Below are 24175 nucleotides of genomic sequence, written 5' to 3'. Positions count from 1 at the left end.
AGAGAAATACAAGCAAAGGCATCCATATGTGGAAAATTTCACAATAAAAAGATCAATAGCACAAAGATGTAATGTAGAAAAGACTATTAGTAAAGCAGAAGTTAAAGAAATAGAAGTTGAAGTTATGGAGTGCCTGCGAAGTGAATGATTTAATGTAGAAGGTCTAAAACAGACAACATCACAGCATGATTGAGTGAGTCCCCAGAATAAGGAAAAGCAAGAAGATCAGGAGACATGTGAAGAAGAAATATGGACAGGGGAAAGGAAAAGAGATTTAATATGGTGTGATATTTATGCAAAGCAGAAAGCAAAACTAACCAATACAAGAAGAGCAGCACCAAAGATATTTGAAGAAAAATGTAGGGGAAGGAATTCGGATGTGGAAAACTTTACAATACAAAAAATAAGAAGAGTAAGAGGAAAAGTAAAAAAGGAGATTAGTAATGGAGAAGTAAAAAAATAGAAATTGAGGTTATGAAACAGCTGCAAAGAAAATAATTCAGTGTAGTAAATCTAATGCAGAAAGCACCACAACAGGATAGAGCAATGGATATCAAAATTAAAGGGAAGCCAGTGGAACATGAAGCAATTGGTCAGGTTCCATATCAAGATATTTTGGAGCCTTCCACAGGAAACCAGTATAAATGTTCATTTGAAGCTAGACAGCAAGGAAAGGAACAGGAAATTGTGGAAACTCTGATGCAGTCAATGTTGAGGTGTGCTAGGCCAGTGAGTTCCCATATGACAGAAAAACAGATGGCACAGGATGAAATTGAAGAGAATGTGCCACAGGAAGAGTCTATAGAACTTTCTATAGAATGCCCACAGGAAATGGAAAACAAGGGATGTGCCCTCAGTATGGAAGAAAATGAGTTAAGAGAAGAGTTGCTTGATTTAATAGACAAAGACAGATATATCAAGATCAATGAGAGAAATAGACTGCAGAAGGTTAATAAAACCCCAAAAGTCAGAAGCTTGATAAAACAAATGAACACAGTAATTAGGACTGTCCATAGAGATCCATACAATATAACAGAAGTAAACAGAATATATTACTGTGTTGCTAAATTAATAACTGATAAAGTTCTACCACAGGAACACAGGGTAGTGGGGGGAAAGAGGGGGCGAAAGTGAATACCATCATGGAAATATCGAATAGTGAAAACTATAAAGCAGCTAAGACAAGAAGTGTCATTGTTAGAAGATTATATAAGAGGGAATAGATCAACAAAAATACTAAGAAAGATAGATGTGATGAAAGCAATGCGCAGTATTATAGCAGACCAGGGTCTATTATGCACCATTGGAGATAACAAACTAAAAATTTCAAAACAGGCAGAAAGACTTAGAAGATATGAAGATAAATATAAGCGAAAAACACAAAATAAGCAATTTATTGATGACCCAAGAAAAGTTTTATAGAGAATTGGGAAATAAGGTAAAAGGAATTGAAAGACCACCAAAAAAAGAGGAAGTAGATACATTTTGGAGAAGTATCTATGAAGATCCTGTGGAACATAACAAAGATGCTAAATGGATAGAAGACGTAAAAGAAAAAATAAGAAGTTTAAAGATACAGGGTATGAAACGGGATGAAATAACAGCCAGAGAGATTGAAACAAAATTGAGAAAAGCCTCTAACTGGAAAACCCCAGGCCTAGATGCAGTACCTAACTTTTGGCATAAAGGGATTTAGCCATGAGTAAGAACTATTTATATGCACATCCCAAATACACACCACACTGGTTAACAACAGGAAAAACAATGCTCTTACTTAAGAGTGAACTTGCAAGCTACCCTAAAAATTATAGACCAATAACTTGTCTTCCAGTGATGTATAAAATATACATGGGAATTGACGCTGACAGAGTTTATAATCATTTAGAAGAAAATTCAATTATGGCAGTAGAACAAAAGGGCAATAAAAGAAAGTCATATGGAACAAAGGATCATTTGTTGTTAAACAAAGTTATAGTGGAGAACGGTAAGAAGAGGAAGAATCTAAGTATGGCATGGATTGACTACAAAAAAGCATTTGATAGTATCCCACATTCATGGATAAAAGAGTGCTTAAAAACTTATAAGATACACCCTACACTGATTGACTACATTACAGTAACCATGAAACAGTGGCTGACCACTTTGCAATTAAACCATGATAAAGGACAGATTATTATCCCAGGGATAAAAATTCAAAGGGGGATATTTCAGCGTGACTCTCTGTCACCGTTGCTATTCTGCCTTGCCATTAATCCATTAAGCTGTTTACTTAACAGCTTAGGCCATGGCTACAAATTGGCTTCTAGAAAACAACAAAGTCTAATGACTTCTCATCTTCTCTTTGTTGATGATTTAAAACTGCATAGCTCATCAGACAAGGAACCAAAAACATAGCTGCAGGTTGTCAAAACTTTTTCAGATGATATTGGAATGTCATTTGGTCTTGATAAATGTGCAAATGCAACTTTTAAAAAAGGAAAACTGCAGCACCAGGAAAACATCAGTTTGGGACAAGAATGTGATATAAAAGAACTTGAGCAAGAGAGAGTGTATAAATACTTGGGAATTGATGAAGGATCAGCAATAAAACATGAACAAATGCAAATAAAGCTCAGTAGGGAATTCTTTAGAAGACTTAAATTAATCCTGAAAACAGCATTGACATCTAGGAACAAGATCCAAGCCATAAATCAATTTGCTCTTCCTGTCCTAACTTATAATTTTGGAGTGATTGACTGGCCCCAAAAAGTGTTGGACGAATTGGATATTAAAACAAGAAGGATGCTTCATACTCACCAAATGATTTATAAAAATCAGTGTATACCAAGATTATATATATTCCCCATTCCAAAGGAGGGATGAGCCTCCTTGAAATTGATTACATGTATAGATCTGTAATCGTGGGACTCCACACATATCTACTGACCTCAAAAGATCCAAATGTAGTGAAAGTTTTGAAACATGAGGAGAATAAATCTAAGATGACATCTCTGCTTAATTTAGCAGAAGCATATCGATGTCAAGCAGGAATGGAAGTCAAACCAGAAGTGGATAAAAAACAGGCAGCAACTGAATGTGCTAAAAAAACAAAATAAAGAATATAAGGTAAAAGACCAGATGAGAAGGCAAGAAATGTGGAAAAAACATAAATATAGTTGCAAGTATAGAAAATGTCTGGAAGAGCCTCATGTTGATCAAGAAGGAATGCAGGAATGGTTAAGGAGAGGTGATTTCACATCAAGAAATGAAAGGTTAATATTGGCAACTGAAGATAGTGGGCTAAGTATACGCTGGTTTACAAAGTCCATTGAACATGTGAGAGAAACAGACATATGTAGGTTTTGTAAAACCGAATTGGAAACAGTCACACACCTTGTTGCTGGTTGCGATGCACTAATGGCAGAGGGACTGCATACTGAAAGAAATTATAATGTGGTGAGACTGTTACACTGGAGATTGTGCAAACATTATGGTATCGAAGTGGCTGAAAAACACTGGAAACATGAACCACAAAGAATCATAGAAAATGATGAAGTTTATATCATGGGGGATCACCCAATACCAACAGTTCAAAAGATAGATGCTAGAAAACCGGATATAGTAGTCGAAGAAAAGAAGACAAAAGTAGCATTGATCATTGAAATTGCCACATCTAGTGACTACTGTGTCTTGCATACAGAGAGATACAAAGTCATAAAATACCTTGATCTGCAGGCAGAAAAGAGAGCCATGTGGAAGAAAGATACCCAGACAGTTCCAATAGTAGTAGGAGCAGTGGGTCTTATCAAAAAGAATTTACAATTGTATTTAGATATGCTACCAATTCATGTAACACCATATGAATTGCAGAAGGATTAATTACTGGGCACACTGCAGGTGCTGCGAAGAGCACTTTTGGCTAACATCAAACAGTGAGACAATACTAATTTCATGAACTTTAATCGTATATTGACTTTGGAATGGGGTCCATTCCCTTCATGGTATTTGAAACCCAAAAGACTTGGAGAAATTAAAAACAGAGAGGACATGAAAGTTTGGGATTGGGCGATGGCCTTGGACCTCTTTCTTATTGCCATGCATATCCCTGGCAATTCCAGCATGCTAGTAGACAAACTAAGCAGGTCTATCCTGAGTCCCCACGAGTGGACCCTGAAATGGTCTGTGGCAAGTCGGATCTTCGATCAATGGGGATCTCTGTGCTGCGATCTGTTTGCATCTCCAACCAACCAGAAATTCAGCAAATTCTTTGCGTTGCTCCCCCCACTGGGGGAGTCACCCAGGGATGCTCTCATTCACATTTGGCCACCTGGTCTCCTCTATGCTTATCCCCCAATGCCCCTCATTCCAAACTTTCTATAGAAAGTCTGTTGCATGAAGGCCCACCTCATCCTCATTGCCCCCTTTTGACCTCATCAGACGTTGTTCTCCCTTCTCTGGTCTCATCTGAAATATCCACCTTGGATATTGGATCCAGTACAGGATCTCATTTCCCATCCATGGGGACTTCCCCCTCCCGATCTGACATCCCTGAGGCTGACAACTTGGTGCCTTCAGTTCCAATGATTGTCAGCCAGACCAAGTTGCCTTCCCCAGTGAAGGATATTATTTTGGCTTCTCAGAAACCTCTCACTAAAAAGGTTTATTCCAGCAAATGGAAGAGGTTTTCTATGTGGGCTTGTCAGAGGGGCATAGATCCCTTTTCAGCAACGGTTTCAGCTATCTTGTCCTTCCTGTCTTCTCTGTTACAGCAAGGGGCTAGTTTCTCAATGATTAAGCTGCAGTTGGCAGCTATCTCCAACTTCCATTTACACGACAGTCCCATGTTTTCTTCCAGGCTCTGTAAGGGGTGTTCTTGCTTAGGCCTCCCTTCAAAGACCTGTCTCCTCCTTGGGATCTTACCTTGGGATCTTACCTTGGTGCTGACACCACCCCCTTTCAAACCTGCTGCAAAATGTGATATTAAGTTTCTATCATGGAAGACAGCCTTCTTTGTGGTGATTTCCTCTGCCAAGAGGGTTTCCAAGCTGCAGGTTCTTTGTATAAAGCCTCCCTTCATGGGCTTTCATAAGGATAGGGGTTCCCTTAGAACCACTCCTTCCTTCATTCCAAAAGTGGCTTCAGAAACTAACCTAAATCAGTATATCCAGCTTCCTGTCTTTTTTCCCAGGTTCTCAAACAAAGGAGAGTATCAGCTACACTGCCTGGATTTCCATTGACAGTTACATTTCTAATTAAAAAGGACTGAGGATTTTCAAAAATCGCATCAGCTTTTTGTGGCTTTCTTCCAGGCTAGGAGAGGCAGGGCCATTTTCAAAGTATCTGTCTCTTGTTGCATAGTTTCTTTCATAGTTCACATTTACGAGAGCAATCACAGGACCTTTCCAGATCTATTAAAGCTCATTCTACGAGGTCAGTGGCTACGTCTTTGGTGTTTTAGGCTAGGACATCCTTAGATGACATTTGTGCTGCTGCCACCTGGCCAAATCCTCATACCTTTGTAACACATTTCAAATTGGATTTGGTATCTAGGTGTAGAGCCTCATTTGGTTATGCTGTGCTCAAACATGTCTTTCCTTGAGACCTCCCAGGATTTTGGATAGCTGGGGACTCTAACCCATCTATGATCAATAATGACATGGATAGCATCAGACAGAGTTATGTACTTGGAATCTGTACTATCCAGTGTCAATATTCATCATGTTCCCGCCCTCTATCCCCCCTCCTTCTGGTGATCAGGGGATTCTTGGAGTAATGGTGGTTTGGTTCTGTTGTTCCTGGGTGAGGACAGTGTCCCCGCTGGGTTAGTTATCTAGCAAACTTGATCTGAGGATTGTGGGCAACAGTTAGTAAGGGGAGGGGCGGAACTTGAACTCAGGAGCTGTCGCTCACTTGCTGGCTCGATCTGAGATCGGATCCAAGACCCATCCATGATGAATAATGACAGTGGATAGCACAGATTCCAAGTTATGGTAAGTACATAACTCTTTTTTTCAGTACTTGTATCTACAAATTTCTCTTTTTACATTGTACACTATGTATTTAATAGGTACTGGGAAATTTAGTAAAGACATTTGAGAGAAGGTGCATTGGCATTTAATTGTATGGACAACCTATTACCTAGATCAGTAAAATTACTCCTTCATATAGGGCATTATGGAAATGTGTAATGGAGTACTGAAATAGAATACAGAGTGGGGACTGAGAAAGAGGTTGTGGAAGCAATCAAGATGACATAGGACAGATGAGAAAAGGGTGAGGGGAAAAGGAGGGAAGGAGAGGAGGTAGAATGTTAACTGTACTTAAATGATAAACTAGATAAGCTAAATAGTCTTTTGCTTCAAACAAATGTAATTCTGTCTTCTCTATATACTTGCTTGTTACAATGACAAAAAATGCCCTTTGATTGTGTGCCATCCCAGGGTATCCTTCCCTGTTAGAGTCATGGGTCCAGTGGGACTACCTGGCCAGCAAGTGCAGTAAAAAAAATGCAAACATCTAATGAAGTAAAAAAACTAATTTCATACAACTGTACATCCTTTAGGTCTCAAAATAAATCAAAATAGCAAATTATCTCTAGGATTCAGAAGGATTATCAGCCCAATTGCTAGCTGAGTAACTCTTACTGTCTAATAGTGAGATAGCAATAGTCTGAGATTTAGAAACATGTTAAATACGCCCACTGAGCAATAGCTCAGTGTCATGCTACTGAATTGAATATTATGCTGTTAGACCTAACTGCCCTAGTGTTCCCCCTCCCAACTCATGAAACTTAGTTGCATAGGCACTAGCCCCCCCCCCCCGCCACACACACACACACACACAACTGTAAACATGCTTGGATTTTTTGAAGTACTTACCAGCAATCATGTTAACAGCCCCATTCCTTCCTTTGAAGTGAATGGGTATATACCTTCAAAACGAAAGTATGGTATGAACTTGACAGTCACTTCATGTCCCAAATAGCTTGGTATAGCAATTCTTCAAACTCCTTTACCATGCTATTCAAGGGGAGGAGACCACATGACAAATTTGCATTAGCCAAACCCCAGATTTCTGCATTTGTAGGTGGCTTCACCATTGAGACCACTGTCTGCACTACAGACCGTTTTCTTCCCACCGCTATAGCAGTAAAGAAGTCTGATTTATGGAGGCATTACTCACTGCAAAAAACTGCAGAGGATTCAAGAAATGTGCTTCAACAGTAATCATAGCTGTTTGTAGTACACGGGGAAGGTTAGCTGCCTTGATGTATTACAACTTAAAAAAAATGTGGCAGCATGAAATATATGGCATGCTGCCACACTTCACACTACTACCAAGTGGCAGCTAGAAGCAAAGAGCAGTCCTGGTTAGGAAATACTTTTAAAAAAAGGTTATGCACTTTGCTAGAGGGCAGCCATGGTGGTGCAGCAGTTAGCACTGTCACCTCACAGGAAGAGGTTCTCCGGTTCGATTCTTGGCTAGAGTGTCTTCTGTGCGGAGTCTGTATGTCCTCAGTATGGTTACGTGGGTTTCCTCCGGGTGATCCAGTTTCCACCCACACTCCAAAGATATGCATCAGGTGAATTGGACACTCTTAATTGGCCCTAAGAGCAAGTGTTTGTGCAAGTGAGTAGTATGGATGAACTACAGCAGTAGGGCTAGCCACTCAGTGGTGTAAACCTTGGGTCGAGATGATTGTCACTGGTGAAGTGATACCCCAACCACATGTGTAAAAATGGGAAAAGGGTTGGGGATGGATGGATACAGTTTGCTGGGGCACACCTTTGTTTTTGTGTGTGGCACCTTTTACTGCTTTCAGTGCTGTCCTTATGTTTTCAATGCAGTTTTGTGTGGCTGTCATCTGTCTGGTAGTGCAGGCCTTACTAATAACAAGATTCATACCTATGAGCCCTGCTATAAAAAGTTTGTTATGCCTAGGTTCTTAAATAAGAAATTTACTGTAACAAGGCTGTGTTTTTCTTGAGTTTGAGGCACATTCCATGTATTACAAAAGATATAGGGAAAGACGTAAACAAAGTTAGAGAGATGTTACATTTATTAAGTAAAATGGAGTACATGTTAATGTAAAGACAGACTTCTTCCTCATTCAAGTTTGTGATGAGGCAGACAGTATTATTGTAGGAACTGTTAAATTTTATATTTATTTTGTAATTGACACTAATTACATATTGCAGTTGATAATACAATAGGTTTTGCAGATGTAAAATAAGAAACATTATGGCATTTTCTGGCAATTGGGGCAAAACAATACAGTAACGTTTGATATAGTTATGGTGTCTAGAAATATAACCAGAGGCTACTTGAGTTATACTCTGATAGTCCTTTTAATTAGTAGAAGAGAAGGGTATCTGTCATGATGACTGTCAATTATATTTATAAACTTCATTTTTGGTAACTTTGTTTATTTAGTAAGGTTTCACAATATCTGAACTCTTTCTGAAATCTTAGAAGAAATTTCTGCAAAAAATTTTCAAAATGTATAGACTTCTAGCGACAGCCATTTCATTTTCTTTTATTTTTTTAATTTACAGGGTTGCTGGAGAAAGATCACTGTGGATGACACTTTCCCTTTTGATGAACACAATAATTTATTACTTCCAGTAACAACTTGTGAAGGAGAGATGTGGCCAATGCTGCTGAGCAAAGCTATAATTAAACTTGCGATGTTAGAGTAAGTTCCAGCTTTAGCTGTATTACAGGTGGTGCAAAAAAAAAACCTTCATAAGTAATAACAGTATACAAAAGTGAGCAGAGAAGACTGTAAGAAGAATGTGCTGACCTTAGAGTTTCAGCCAGTGTGCTGCATGAGTTTATTTCTAGGTGCTAAAATGTCTGAGGCATTGCTTGTTTAATCCATTCATCCACAACCTCCTTTCCCATTTTTGCACATTGGGTTGTGGTGTCACTTTAACAGTGATAATCATCTAGAGCCAAGGTTTACACTGCTGAGTAGCTAACTCTGCTACTTTAGTTCTTCTGTACCACGCACTCACCTATTGTCCAGTCTTTTGAAATGTGGGAGGAAAATGGAGCACCCCGAAGAAACCCACGTGAACACAGGGAGGATATGCAGACTCCACACAGAAGGCACCCTAGCTGAGAATCAAAGCGAGGGACCTCTTGCTGTGAGGCAACAACACTATCTGCTGCACCACTGTGCCATATTCTGCTTGTTGAATAGCCCCTCTTAAATATTTTGACCCCATCTGATGTATTTCAAACATATTAATATATTTCTTTAAAGTTAAGTTTTAGAAATAAATGCAGTTCTCAGGACAATGTTTAAAAAATGATATGTAAGATGCCCAGAAATTTTTCATTTACTAAAACATATAAATGTTTTGCTTGCTTCCCGAAACATAACATGCTTGATTTCTGCTTCACCATTTTCTCTAGACAGGAGTAATTTATTGGTCTTGCCTCAGGGTCTTCTGCAGGCTAGTGGCCCTTCTTTAAGGTGGTTTTCCGGTAGAAGGAAAAGGGATTCCTCCTTCTGTAAAGAGGTTCAAGAACTGGAATCTGTGGGGGAATATGAAGGGACAGATACAGTCTTTTTTCTCAGGTTTCTGATTCAGGCATTGAAGAGGGTAGTATGATGGATTATCTTTCTATGAGACTGTTTCCAGGATGAGACATTCTTTCCAGTGGGAGAACACTGAGATTTCTCAGTCCCTTAGAAAATAAATATTATGATTTTCTATAACTGGAATTTCCAGAACCCTAACCTAGCCCAACCCCACCGAATCCCCACTGTGCTGTCAGCATTGCAGGGTGTGGTTTTCGCAGCCTGTGTATTCCCTGACAGCCAACCTGCTGCTCCTAAGAAATCAGATAGAATGTACAAAGTTACTCAGTCATTCAAGTTTTTACACACTAATCCCAGACCTGACCCAGCAGCTATATAGTATTAGTTAATCCAGCTACTGCCTAGCATTTTGTCAATGCTTATCAGTCCTCCTTCTGATAAGGATGCAGTGTACTGATACATTTAGGAAAAAATGTATGCTTCTGAAACTTAGATTTTTAGAATTCTGAATTGTCAGGCTCATATGTTTAAGTTTACTCTGATTAACTGAAAGTATGAGAAATGTTTGGTAGTAGTTTCCTCTTGTGAGGAAAAAATCTGCTTTGTGTAGTTTAGCTTAATTTAGTTTTCAGGTCACTCATTCATTGTTTGAAGTGCATTTGTGACACTGTACATACTGCTTCTAGGACTGTTGCTACTGGTACTGTTTTGAGAATGTTTGCCTGGCTGTGTTCTTAGAACATCCCATAAGATGCCAAAAGAACGTTTGTTTTCTCCTTTGGATATAGATTTCTGTTTTGGACTATGAGAGAAGTAAGCTAATTCAGGGAATCTCTCAGATTTTTCAGACCTCCTTGTCTGCTCTCCAAAATGAACAGTCACAACAGAAAGCTGGTAAACAGATGTTTAAAAAACAGTGGCAGGGAGCTTGCAAAAAGGAAGCAGCCCCCCTGAGCAAAGGACAGTCAAATAAGACAGAATGACAATATTAGGGACATTGCCCCCCCAAACATTTTCTTATCCCTTCGAGAAAGTCTGAATATCCATTTCTGTTGGCAACAGATTGATCCAATGTTGTCTATTTCTGTCTGTTTCAAACATATGGGTTATCAGATCCAAGTGGATCCAACCTCGGCATTGACTCTGAAGCTTCTTCACATCCCAAGCTCTGACTCCTTCTATACCCATAATTCCCTGGTCTCCACCTTAGCTGCTCAGATCTCATTTGCTTCCTGAAGTTTCTCCTTAGTGCGTTGCATCCTTTTTGATCATAGCTGATTTCCTCATGCTATCAAGAGAGTTTTTCTCTCTCCCTCTCTCATGAATAGAGCTTTACTGTTAAAATAATAGATACAATGTTTTCCAGTATGACAAAAGGAGGTGCTGCAAGCACAGCTAGCTGGAATTTTGTAAATAATTATGTCATTTGTGAATATCAAACTAATTTATATAAAATGCTTGTGTTACAAATGTATGTCTTATGTATATCAAAATGCTCTGTACAGATGCTTGTGTTGAAAAGGTATTTGTAAAGTGGATGTGCTTAAAATGTATCCACAGTGTGCCATACTAGAAGAGAACAGAAATGCTCATACACTATTGTAAATGTTTAAATGTATATGTTAACAGAGGAAACTGGAGGGTTAACCTCAGTCTAGCAAACTTTAGAAGAATATCTGAAATTAAATGACTTTATAGGCTAGGCCATAAAGAGTCTATCTGACAGATTTTAATGCAGCTAGAGACACAAAGTCTGTACTAGGAAGCTTTCTGTATTGTCTTTTGGGTGAACTAATTGCTACTTTGGAAGCATGGAGGACTGCCATTATTTTATGACTTCCAGCACCTGCCAAAGATCTGAGAAAAAGGCCTTGTATGAGTATTTTTGCAGGTAGATGCTAAATACTGACTGCTTCAGCAATGGGTTTTTTGCCTGGGAACTAGAAGTCAGATGACCATAAATTATGTCATTCTGCAAGCTATCCCAAAAGTAATATTTTAGATATTATTTTGAGAAGTCTCTGAGTGAGGCAAAGCATTCTACATTCTGTCTTGGAGCTGACAACAAGAACCATTTACCACATCTGCCTTGCTCTATTAGTAAGTTTTTAGGGTAAAGTAACTCTCTTTGATACAGTCAGGAGTATAGCAAAGCTTAGTTTAGATTTTGTTTTTCTTTATTTGTGTGAGTCTGTACTCCGATGTTATTTTAAATATTTCCTATAGTTTTGAACCCTGATGTCTCTGTGAATATAAATTTAGTATTGTCTTGTTCTTTTATTATTTATTATTAAATATATTTAAACCTTTCATTGTGGCTGATCTGTGTGATATGTAAGTTTTGAGAGTACAGGCAGTCCTCGGGTTAAGGACAAGATCCGTTTTTTAGTCTGTCCTTTAGTCAAATGTGTGTGCAAGTTGAAACAAGTACATATGGTTCTTGTTAAATGTCACTTAGTCAAATTTTTGCCTCAGTTTAGTATTTATTTTACTTTTCTTTGCATATAAAACACTTTCTAAACACTTCCAAATAAAAAAAACATCTTAAACATAATAATAATAGTAACTATGTTCATACACTACACTACAGTACAGTATAGTAGACTGCTCCCTACAAAAAAAAAATGTTAAACTCACCTCTTTTTAAGCTTCACTTCACATTTCTGTACTACAGGCATCACCCACGAATATTTTCCACTCTTTCCAGAACATTCAGACCTCTGCCAGACCTCCTACTGTCACCTAGATGCTAGTAAGCCGCAATATAATTTGCCCATTCTACTGTGCAGTACAGTAATTGCTTCAATACTGTACCGCAGAAGACAGCGGTCTTGACCAATCAGATCACTGACACAGCAATCTGTTAACCAGTCGGGTCTCTTGTTCTCCATGAATGACTTTAAAAACAAACACTTGAATGTACCACCATGAACAGAGCACAGAATTCACATAAAAATTTTAATGCAACAACGCCAATAAAATAAGTAGCAGGACAAGCATTTTCGGCCTTAGCCTTCTTCAGATCCTGTTTACTGAGCCTAAAATTGAATGTATAAAAGCTTAGATAGACCAGTCACAATCTTTTTAAACCATTGCATCACTTCCTCATGCAGAAGTTGTCACTCAAAGGACCACTCCTTCAATTTGCATCACTTCCTCATAATAGTTATCATTCATATGAAGCATTCCCCATAGTAGCTGTCACTCAAATGAATACTCCCTTAGTTTGGGCCAGTAATATTACTATCTCCTCCCATTTAGATCATGTTCTTTCAGAATTAGTTTCAACGGTACCATTCCATTCAAGTCTGGAGGGTAGTCTGCCCTTAGGTCTGTTATCCATTTGAGTTCTTCTACCTCCATTTTGTGCTGTAAGTCACCTCCTCTTGATGTTTCTTTTACAATAGAGATGACCATAAACTTGAACGAATGTGTGTTATTAAGCCTCACGTGTGAATAGAGGGCATTTCTATCTACTTTATTCCTTATATCAGATAAATGCCATAGGATACGCTCTTTTAGCATTCTGTTTTTTTGCCTATGTAATAGGCTGAGCAAAGAGAGCATGTAGCAATATAGATTACATTTTTGGTGGTACAAGTGGCCCGACTTCATAAGCTATAGCATTTTCCTGTTTTCAGATGTTTGAAAACGTTGCTTGTATTAATCAAATTGCAAGCCTTGCAGCAGCTACATTTCCAAGTGTCTCTACATGTATATGCAACATTGCTTGCTCCTTTATTGATATCATGCTTGTGGCATAACAGCCTTTTCAGATTTTTCTCATTTCTGAAAGCAAAGCTGCGGTTGTCACCAACAATTTATTTTATTTTGAAATCAGATGTCAATACTGGCCAATACCTTTTAACAACATCACATATCTTGTTATCAGTGATATAAGTTAATGTGCATCTTACTTTATTTGTAGCTGGTACTGTGGGACTTGTTTGCTCATATTTTTGATACTTAGAATAGTAAGGTCTCCCTTTGGTAGATCTGAACTCACTTACTTTTACAGCATTCATCCTAGTGGCTTTTTCAGTATAACTTCTCTATTCAAAGTTTTTTAGTAGTTCTTTATGTTCCTTCGGGAAAGTTACCTCTTTAGTGCATAACTTCCAGATACATATCGTTTGACTATCCGCTATGTTCCTGAAAATATGCCTAGGATGCATACTGGTGAAGTGCAACATATGGTTGCACCACATAGGTTTCCTGTACAATGCAATATCAATGCCTGTTGGTCCCAGATGTACCTTCACATCTAGGTACTCAATCTCTTTAACTGATGACAACATCAAATTTCAGAAATGTGGTTGTACTCAGTAAGAAGTCGACAAACTAATTTACCATAGCTTTGTTCCCTTCCCATAGAAGGAAAACATCATCCACAACTCTATTATAGAATAGCAATTGCCTTTTCCATCTATTTCTCCCATCTGCAAACCATTGCTCTTCCTATTGTGCAAAAACGAGGTTTGCATAGGTGTTTGCACAGAGGGTGCCCATGGCTACCCCCCATTTCTTCCACTAGTGCTTATTCACATATATAAAGACATTATTCTCTAGCACTAACTCAAGAAGGATACATAAAAGATCAACATCCACCAGTTCACTTATAGCCGCTAGTCCATGCTCATTTGGAATACATGTAAATAAACTGTTCACATCCATTGTGACCAATAAAAGCCCTTCATAATACTCGCTCAGTTCCATTATGTCAAACAATTGCCTGTTTCAGTTAGTAGTGAGCATGTGTGTGTATAGATTTATAACTAGGTTTTCTTTTAGGACTTACAGGTTTATTTTTTCTCTTCAGACTTTAAGATGACTGAATCATATGGGTTTAAAAAATATTCAGAGTGCAGACATAAGCTCCCAGCTCAGAATCCACACTCTTAAGTTTGTTTATTGCTTGGGTGCTGCCCATTTGGATGTAAATTGGCCTTGTGCTTCCTTCACTGCAAGGCCTGTTCAAACTAGAAGGGACAAGTTAGTTCTGAAGGGGCTTCTTCCAGCACAAAAAGGGGCTACACCTTCAAACTCTTCTTCTTACCCTACTAAGAAGAAAGACAAAACTAAGTCTAAAGATAAAGGTCAGGAGAAAGAAAAGGACAAGCACTCAGATAAGGAAAAAGCAAAAGTGAGAAAGAAAAGAACAATTCTCCTGCAAAAACAGAGCTGACCACTTGGGCTTGACTCAAAATGTGCTCACAAATTGGATCTGATGGCTCAGTGGCTATGATTTCCAACTCCAAGAGCACACTCCAGAACCCATGAGTCTCAGATTGCATACCCCCATTGTTCAAAAGAGGAGGTACTGCAAATGACCATCGGTGGCCTTGTCTATTCATTCATCTCTGGGTCTCACAGAGCAAGATGTCAACAGGATGATGAGAAAGGTTTAGGGGACGTATATCCAGCTTGAGGTTTTTCTGGTACCACCCCCTAGGAAGGTACCTAGTACTGCCTAACATATCCCCCCACTCACTGACTCTGTACCGGTTCACCATTTGGGTCCAGTGTTATTGGATCCGAATGGACCCAGAGGATCTTTTGTTGGCACCTGAGTTGTTAATGACTTTAGTGTTGACTGCTTTCCTATCTCTTTTGACACCAGTGTCATTGAATCAAGAGGAGACTTGGATCCAAAGTATCAGTGTCAAGCTCTGGGCAGGGGGGTACACTGAAATTATTGGAGCTGTTTCTCCCTCTCAGAGCTTTGGCATGAGATAGCTCAGATCTGAGATCAACTTTGGGGCTAAGAGCTGTTGGTGCCAAGTGTTCACTTTCATCCCCAGATCAAAGGGGATCCTCTGTACCTATTTCAGCTTTGGCCTTTGAGGCCTTCAAAAGAGTTTTGTCAGTTTCCAAGGATAAGGTGTCTCCAACCAGTGCAGCTCCATCCAAGCCCTAGCAGAGATTTGCTTCCTCCCTTCATCATCTTGTCAGAGAGAGGCAGTCAGTTCCAAAGGCTTCTGAGGAGGTCTGCTTTGTCAGTTCCCCATCTGATTCATAGCCCTCTGATATTCCCTAGAAGGACGTCACAGAAAATGGACTTGCAAAAAGAAGCACATAGAATCTTCTCCAGAGTCATTCACTGAAGACACTGACTTAGAGGAAGGGGAGGGCTCACAATTTGAAGATGTCCCCTTTGGTAATATAATGGAACGGATGAAGCAGAGAAGGGTTGTTCATCCCAAAATCCTTCCCATGACATGTCAGTGTTCTTGGATGTTTTTGGTTCTGGCCTAACATTATTCTGGGTGGTATCATCTATTACTCCCCTTATTGACCTTATGGCTGAACCGGCTTGGAAGGACCCTGATGTGGTGGAACCAATTCTCAAAAAAGCAGATCACATTTTTGCATCTGAAATAAACCTAAGCCAGACCATAAACCTACCAGTATTTTCCCCAAATATTCAAACAAAGGAGAATACATGTTGCATGTTTTAGATTTCCACAGACCACTCAGATTCTACATTCACAGAACAAAATAATTCAGAAAAGTCTATTGACTGTTCATTTCATTTTCAAAACCAAAGTTTGGGATTGTTGTCAGATTGTATTTCCTTTGTCTATCATAAGAAGACTTTACCCTTACCATGTAAATCTAAGGCTCATTCAACCAAGGAGTTTCTACCTCAGAAGCCTTCAATAAGGTACTGTCCCTTGATGATGTATGTGCTGTGGCCACTTGGTCTATGGTACACACATTTATGTCTCACTATATAAAGTGGATTTACAATCCAAGTCACATTCCTGCTTTCCTTCTTTGGTACCACTATACTTAGGAATGTCTTTGCTTGATATCACCCAGTTTGACAGCTTGGGATTCTGTCTCATATGTTTGAAATGGACAAAAATAGACAACATTGGATATGAAAGTTATCTACTTACCATAATTTTAGATCTATGTTGTCTGATTTTCCTTTGATTCAGACTCCCTCCCTCCTGCCCCCTTCCAGAGTGTCACCTGTGGCTTTGAAATGGTGGAGTAGACCTCTTATTCCCTGCCTGTGCACAGTCACGTGAGACTGTACCCATTTTTCCACAACAACTTGGGACTATCTAATCCGGGGTTTCCTTGTGTAGGATTTTCCAGTTTCTGACAGGGGAGGGGGCCAAACTCAGTCTGAGTAGCTAAGATAGAGTACCAGAAAATATGGGTGGGGAGTAGTCAGAACTCTGGATCTGAAGAAGTTTCAGAATTGGTGCTGACATCCAGCAACCCATGTTTGAACTGGACAAAGATCAGATGACATGGATCTAAGGTTATGGTTAAGTACATAACTTTCATTTTCAGACAAGTGGGTGCTAAATATTATCTGTCTATGATAAAACTGCAATGGGAGGAGATTCCTCCTCATCCAACAGACCAAACCCTTATCTTTCCTCCAGTTCTGCAACATATTCTGTCTCAGTAGTTAATGGAAGCTATTCCTCCTTCCCAGTTGGGGAAAGGATTTTACTCAAGAATGTTTTAGTGCCAAAGAAAGAAAATTCTTGGAGATCTGTTGTGGTTCTGTCATCCCTAAATCAGTTTGTGATAGTGCCCAAGTTCAAAATGCTTTTACCTCACAACCTGTTACCCCTTTTTTCTCATTTGAGTTTTCTAGTAACCTTAGATTTAAAAGATGCACATAATCATATTACTGTTTATCCAGCTTTCAGGTATTTTTTAAGGTTTTGTGTATCTGAATCACATTATCCGTTCTCTGCCTTACCCTTGGGGGCTATCCATTGCTCCAAGAGTGTTCACAAAGTGTCTGTCTCTTCTTATAGCCCACTACAAGCTACAGCGTATCCACATTTTCCATATTTACACAACTTGCTTATCATGAGTCTTTTTCAAAGTGTCAGTAGTCTCCCACCTGGGTAAGTAATCTCTACATTGGCAGAGAATCCTAGAGAACAGACAAAAATCTTTGACTCCAACACACAGAATTCAGTTTCTGGGATGCCTATTAGAAGCCTCAGTACAAAGACCCTTTCTTCCAAAGGGGGAAAAACACAGATCTGTATTTAGATCTTTTCCAGTGGTTTTCCAATCAAACTTCAGTCTCAGAGAGTAAATACCTCTGGATTCTGTGTATCATGGTGTCCATGACTCCCATGATACGTCTTGCAAGATTCCATGAGAAAGATGCAATGGTATCTGAAATTTCTTTGATCCCAGCATCAACAACTATTGTCTTTTTGAATTCCATTTGTTGGATTTGTGAAAAGGGCATCACTTGCTTGTGAAATCAGATTTCTCTGAATCCCATTACCCCTTCCTGCTCCTAAAGCAGGTGGTCACTACAGACACCACAGACTTTGCCTGGGGAGCAGTAATAAGGAGACTAGTGCATAGTCTCTGGGACAACCAAGACAGAGCAAAACACACGGACATTAAAAAGATGCTAGCTTTTATAAAGGCTCTCAATTTGTAAATCATCTGAAGTCCCCAAGACCTCTTCAAGTAGCTACAGACATTACTACAGTGATGTGCTGCATAAACAAGCAAGCGGGAACCACATCTTACCTTCTTTGCAGACTATCCATGTTAGAATGGGATATAGCTTTACAACACAGTGTCACTCTACAAGTATCTTACATTTCATCAGAACAAAACTGTATGGCAAATAAGCTAAGAAGGTCCAAGGCAGACCCTCATGAGTGGAAACAGAATCAGGGGGTCTTCCCAGACTTGATCCATCTTTGGAGAATTCTTCAGGTAGACCTTTCTGTCTCCTCTCAAAATAATCAACTGAAAGCATTCTGTTTCAGGACTTCATGCAAGTACTGGAAGACACATGTCTTTTCTTTACCTCGGATGGAATGTTCCAGTATGTTTTTCCACACTTTCCACTGATATCCAGGGTACTTCTGAAGATATGAAGGATCCCCAAAGATCATTGTGGTGGCTTCCTTCTGGCCCAGGCAACAGTGGTTCTCCCTTCTTTTGGAATTGGCCAGCTGCAATTACCACAAGCTTTCTCACATACTGGAATTACTCACACAAGATCAGGGGTATTCATACATCCCGATTTCAAACTAAAACTGATTGCCTGAATTATAGGGTTTTAATATCTTTTATGTACCTGTTTTCTGAGGACATACAGCAGGTACTAATGAAGGCAAGAAAGCATGCAACTAGCAGATCATATATAAGCAAATGTAAAAAGTTTTCTAGTTGATGAGAAGAAAACAACCAATACCCTTTCAGGGCTAGTGTTCCTCTGGTTTAACAGTATTTGCATGAGTCACTGTCCTATGGCCTGTCTTATTCCTATGTAAAGGTTCAATTTTCTTCCATCATTTCAGCATGTCTCCCCATGGATCTTCCTCTTCCAATTCATTCTCATGTGAAAATGTTTTTGAAAGGGGTACTAGATTAGAGGCTTCCCAGAAAAACTATGTCCCCTCCTTGGGATCTTAATTTTGTGTTAGAAAAGCTAACACTGGCTCCATTTGAATCAGCTCATTTTGCTGACTACAGGTTCTTAACATGGAAAACTGTTTTGCTAATTGCTCTGACCTCTGTAAGAAGAGTATCTGAGTTACAAGCTCTTATGGTAGGTTAACTTTATCTCATTTTTCACAGATACAGTGTTTCTTTGAGAACTTCTTTTATGCCTAAAGTGTAATTTGTGTTTACTTTAAACCAGTCTATCCATCTCAATTTGTTCTTTCTTCAGCCTATAAATGGGGGAGAAAGGATACTTCACATCTTGGATGTACACAAACAACACGGGTACTATTTTCATAGAACAAAATTTTCAAAACTTCTGATCATTTGTTCATTTTTGTGAAGTAAGAAGAAGGGACAACCTGTGTCAAAGCAGACAATTTCTAAAGTTTGCCTCAAACTATTATCTTTTATTTCCACCTCAACAAAACTATTTCCAGGCATGGTCAAGGCTTAGTCTACTAGGACCTTGGCTTCACCTTTGGCTTTTTTGAAAAGGATGGACTGTAGAAGTATTCTAGAAGCAACAATGTGGTCCTCTCTGCATTCTTTTACAAAGCAGTACAAATTAGATTTCTTTTCCAGGTTAGGACAGGTTTTGCTAGGACCATTTTCCAACGGATCCCGAACCCTTCCCGTCCACTTCCCAGTTACTCTAAGCTAAGGTAATCGACCCATGTAGCTTAGGTTACTGCAGCAATGATCAATCTGAAGAACACAGTACAGTTATGTGAGTAAACTTACCATAATAGTAGATTTTTGAATGATCGCTGCTGCTATAGGTATCCCCCTCCCTCCCTTTCTTATGCCAGTGTGTGGACATTTAGTTTCTTCTTTTCCTATCAATGTCCTCTGAGGGCTTAACCTCCTTCTCTCAGTTGACATGAAAGCTCTGATGGGCTTTGCACTCAAACCTGTCTTTTTAGTCATTTCTGCTCAACATGACTAATGGTTTGGGCATGTGGCCATTGCTCTGAAACATTGGAAGCTGTCTGAATGTTATATCTTAGGCAATATATAATCCATATGGTTTAGGTTACTGCAGCAGTGATCATTTCAGCATCTACTGTTATGGTAAGTTTACAGAACTGTACTTTTTGCAGTAGCCATGGGAAAGGAGAATGAGACAGGACTGGACTAAATAAGCAGCATCTCTCTCCCTTTATATGTATATATGTCTGTTTTTATTTATATATATATATATATATATATATGTTTGTGTGTGTGTGTGTGTGTGTGTATAAATATATATATTTATAGATATACAGTATACAGATTCCTATTACAAGAACAAAAGTTCACTACTTCGAACTTGTAATAGGAAGCCTCACTTCTGCAAAAGTTCACTTTAATGAAAGTGAACTTTTGCATAAGTGCACTCCACCGAAAACACCTCAACACAGTGGAGGACATGAAAAACAAGCTATGTCCTCCACTATGGTGCGATAATTACGAACCTTAGGGTTAGAGCACGGATTAGGGTAAGGGCATAGTTAGTAAAGCTATCACCTTACCCTAACCCATGCCCTAACCCTAAGGTTTGTGACTATCGCACCATAGTGGAGGACATTGCTATGTCCTTCACTGTGCTGCAGTCGTCACAGACCTTAGGGTTAGGGCACGGGTCATGGTAAGGGGATAGCCCGTAGGACTATCCCCTTACTATGACCTGTGCCCTAACCCTAAGGTCTGTGAGTACTGCATGGAAGTTCATTACAACACCCGTTCATTGTACTGAACTTCGCGTAAGTGCACTTTCGATTAAGTGCACTTTTGCTGCAGTGAGCATTCTATGCACTATTTTGAATTAGGGAAAATTTGATCTAGTGTATGGAACTCACAGTATGCACACATACACACATATATGTATGCATGCATGTTCAGATAAAATGCAAAGAGGGCTAGCAGTCAAACTCCATTGTAAAGATATGGCGGTATTCATAATCTCAAGGTATGGCCCAAAGAAGGGTTTTGATGGGAAATAAAGAATTGCATTCAGTCAGCAGTTGCAGTTCCTACTAGACAAAGTGGGACAAGAAGGGGTCAAAATATTAGGACATAACCAGATATGAGGACTGCCTGGGTCCACATGGGTAGAAGTAACAGGAGCAAGGAAGGAGAGGCCATTTTAGACTTCTGTCTGGCAAAAGGATTGATGGAGGTCAACACATGGCTCACCAAAAAGACAGTCATAGAATCCAACTCAAAGGTTGTCAACATATAACTCAGGTAGACATCATCCAAGTAATGAAACAGTGTTGGGGTGGAATCAAGAGATAGCAGAGCTATCCCCAGTAAACTTGTCAGTCTGCAGCATAAACCACTGGTGGCTATAGTCAACTGAAACAGTGTATAGAGAAGACTCAATGGTACTGGAATTTGAATGGAGCAAAATCCTAAGAGTTAAAGGTAATAATCTGGGCTATAACACCTCATGAAAAAGAGGAAGTAGGTGGAGATGAAGATGGCAGAATCTCAAAACAGAATGTGTGACAGTTATAGAATAAAATAAACCCCAGTAGTTTCTGTGGTATCCCCGAAGTCTCAAAACAACCCACTAAACAAGTGTTATTGTTATTACACTTCATTTTGAATAAAGTGGAAAAAGCAGAACCAGAAAAAGAAAAAATAATAAGAAAAAATGTATGATGATGGAAACAAAATATGCACTTAAATTACAACTGATTTAGAATGGTATTTAAAACCAACTGGTAGTATAAAATAAAATAAAATTAGTCATGTAAACAATGTGGCAATTTTCTAGGTTCAAGTGCACTTTTAACTGAACAGTAGTAGTTTAGTCCAGGCTTCCTAAAAGAGTTCAGCTTTAACTGCCACATGAGTTCGTGTTTCTCTAGAATATTCGGGATGTATCCTTCAAGATCACCCATGTCTATGCGATCCTGGATCTGGAACTTAAAACCTGTGTGTCTTTTATGAAGAGAAAGGTATTTGGCTAGTGCATTATTTTTACATCCAGAGTGGATTTCTGACAGATGACATGAAATCCTACACTTGGGTTTATTTACAGTCTTGCCCACATAGAATACATCACATTCATTGCACTGTGGCCTGCAAATTACTTTTGTAGTGTTACATTCGTCCCCTGCACTGGTCTTAATGATTTTCTTTAAATAAGGGCAATAAAAACTATCACCTTGCTGTATAAATATACAAAATGTACAATTAGTTTCAAATCTTTTAGTGTTTCTCTCATATGGTATAGGTTTAAATTCAACAAAGCTTCTAATGTTCCTGGTCTTCCTATAAACAAAGGATGCTGCTTCACCTAAGATGTTAATCACAGAAGGGTTTCCTGTAACAATGTCCCAGTTTTCTCCAATAATATTTTTGATACTGTGATAATCCAAAGTGTATGTCAGGATGCATGAGTGACCTGAAGAAATCTAAAAGGATGAAAGCGATCTTTGTTAACAATAGGTTATGAAAGTAGAATATGATTTTTACAATTGATTTTTTACATGCAAAGTGTGTATGTATCTTGCCCCCTCCTGCTCTTTCTCAAAAAGAAAAATTCTTTACTTTATCTATCTTCTGTTTTAATTTTTGATTTTACTCATAGTATTTGATTCTAGCCTAAATTTGCTAAATAACTCTGTATAACTCTACCTTTTAATGTTAATATTGTTAAAATAATGTTAAAATTTTATTTTATTTTAATTATACTTTATTGTATTTCTTTGTCATTGTTGCTGCTTGGAGATTTTCTCCCTGGGCCTCTACTGAAAATGGACATGCATCCAGTTAGACTAGCCCGGTCAACAAATGTAAAATAAAATAAAATAAAATAAATAAATAAATAAATAAATAAATAAATAAATAAATAAATAAATAAATATTTTTTGATTGCCAAATGGACTAAGGTTGATATATTTCCAGCCATGTAGTATATTGTCTTGGATAAAATCACAGACGTAATAATCTGCTTAATAATCTGGTTAAATAAGAGGTACCACATCATTATAAATTTTATTTAAAGTACATAAGGGTTATATTATTATGACAGCTACTAAATAGGGCAGGGCCAGCTCGAATGTCACACTGATGGGGGAAGGGATGTTAATTTAACATGTGTACCAATAACACTTTGTTTTAAAGCACAATAAACCACTCCCTTGCCTGATAAAAAGTATATATATATATATATATATATATATATATATATATATTTAGAAAGCTTGTGAGGAAACTATTACTCTATTTTTGTTTTACTTGGATCACTTTTCTGTGTACTTAATAAAGGATTTTTGACTGGAAGCAGACTGCCTGCCTTGCTTGGATTACTTTTGAATACTTAGTAATTCTGTACAATTATATATTTTTTATTTATTTATATATTTTTACTTAAGACGAGTTTAAGTTTGCTACTTCTACTACTTTTGTCTGAGCTGATTAATATACAGTGATTAACTAGAGATATATGGACTGAAAAATCTTCCACACAGAGAAATGTCTTACACAATTATAGAACAGATACATGTTTACTCTAGGTAGGGAAATAACATAAGTAAATGTGCTGGTGGAAACATAAGGAAAGGTACTGGTGGAATTCAACAGTCCAGGAAGTTATCAGAAGAAAGAACAAAATCAGGAAGAAGTGTGAAAGAGAAAATACTGAGGAGACTAAGAAGGAATACTTACTGCTAGCAAATAGACACTGAAAGCAGTTGCAATGGCAAACAGCAAGGCATCAGAGAAACTGCCAGCTTCGGTAAAGTGACTTAGTTTTTTTTTTATCCATTTGCTATCTGATTGCAAGACAAAGACAGATTATGAAGTTAGCCAGTAGATGCCATTCATGAGGGATGCCAGCAAAAATCTGCTTACCAGTCTGGAAGACATTAAAGACAGATGGAAGGAGTACTTCCAGCAGCTTCTAAATGAAGAATACCCAGAGAGGCTGTACAGCCTTGTGCTCTTAGCCAATAATGAAAGAGCAAGAAGAAGTCACTCTAAAAAAAGTAAAATCAGCAGTAAGGAGAGTGAAGTCAGGGAAGGCAGCATGTTCAGATGATGCCACAGTAGATATGCTCAAGATACTGAGTGAGTTAGAGAGAACTGGCTTCTGAGGGAACTCATAGCTGAATGGATAGAGATAGGCTTATCCAGGAGGACTGGCGAATAAGCATTATAGTGCAATGTACAAGAACTAAGGGGTGCAAACTTTCA

At 38.5% G+C, this 24175-nt stretch overlaps 1 protein-coding gene across 1 annotated transcript in view; it reads left to right on the top strand.

Moving 5' to 3' along the window:
- Nucleotides 1-24175, top strand: part of ADGB (androglobin) — a 4124629-nt gene that overhangs the window by 767854 nt on the left and 3332600 nt on the right. The window contains exon 6 of the mRNA XM_044074542.1: nt 8535-8674. Within this exon, the coding sequence (XP_043930477.1) occupies nt 8535-8674 (140 nt within the window). The remainder of the gene's footprint in view (nt 1-8534; nt 8675-24175) is intronic.

The sequence above is a fragment of the Protopterus annectens genome, chromosome 1.part0 (genome assembly GCF_019279795.1).
Source record: "Protopterus annectens isolate FY-2018-M chromosome 1.part0, PAN1.0, whole genome shotgun sequence".
Lineage (NCBI taxonomy): Eukaryota > Metazoa > Chordata > Ceratodontiformes > Protopteridae > Protopterus > Protopterus annectens.
Note: the sequence above shows the minus strand (reverse complement) of the source record. Positions and strands in the feature narration are given on the sequence as shown.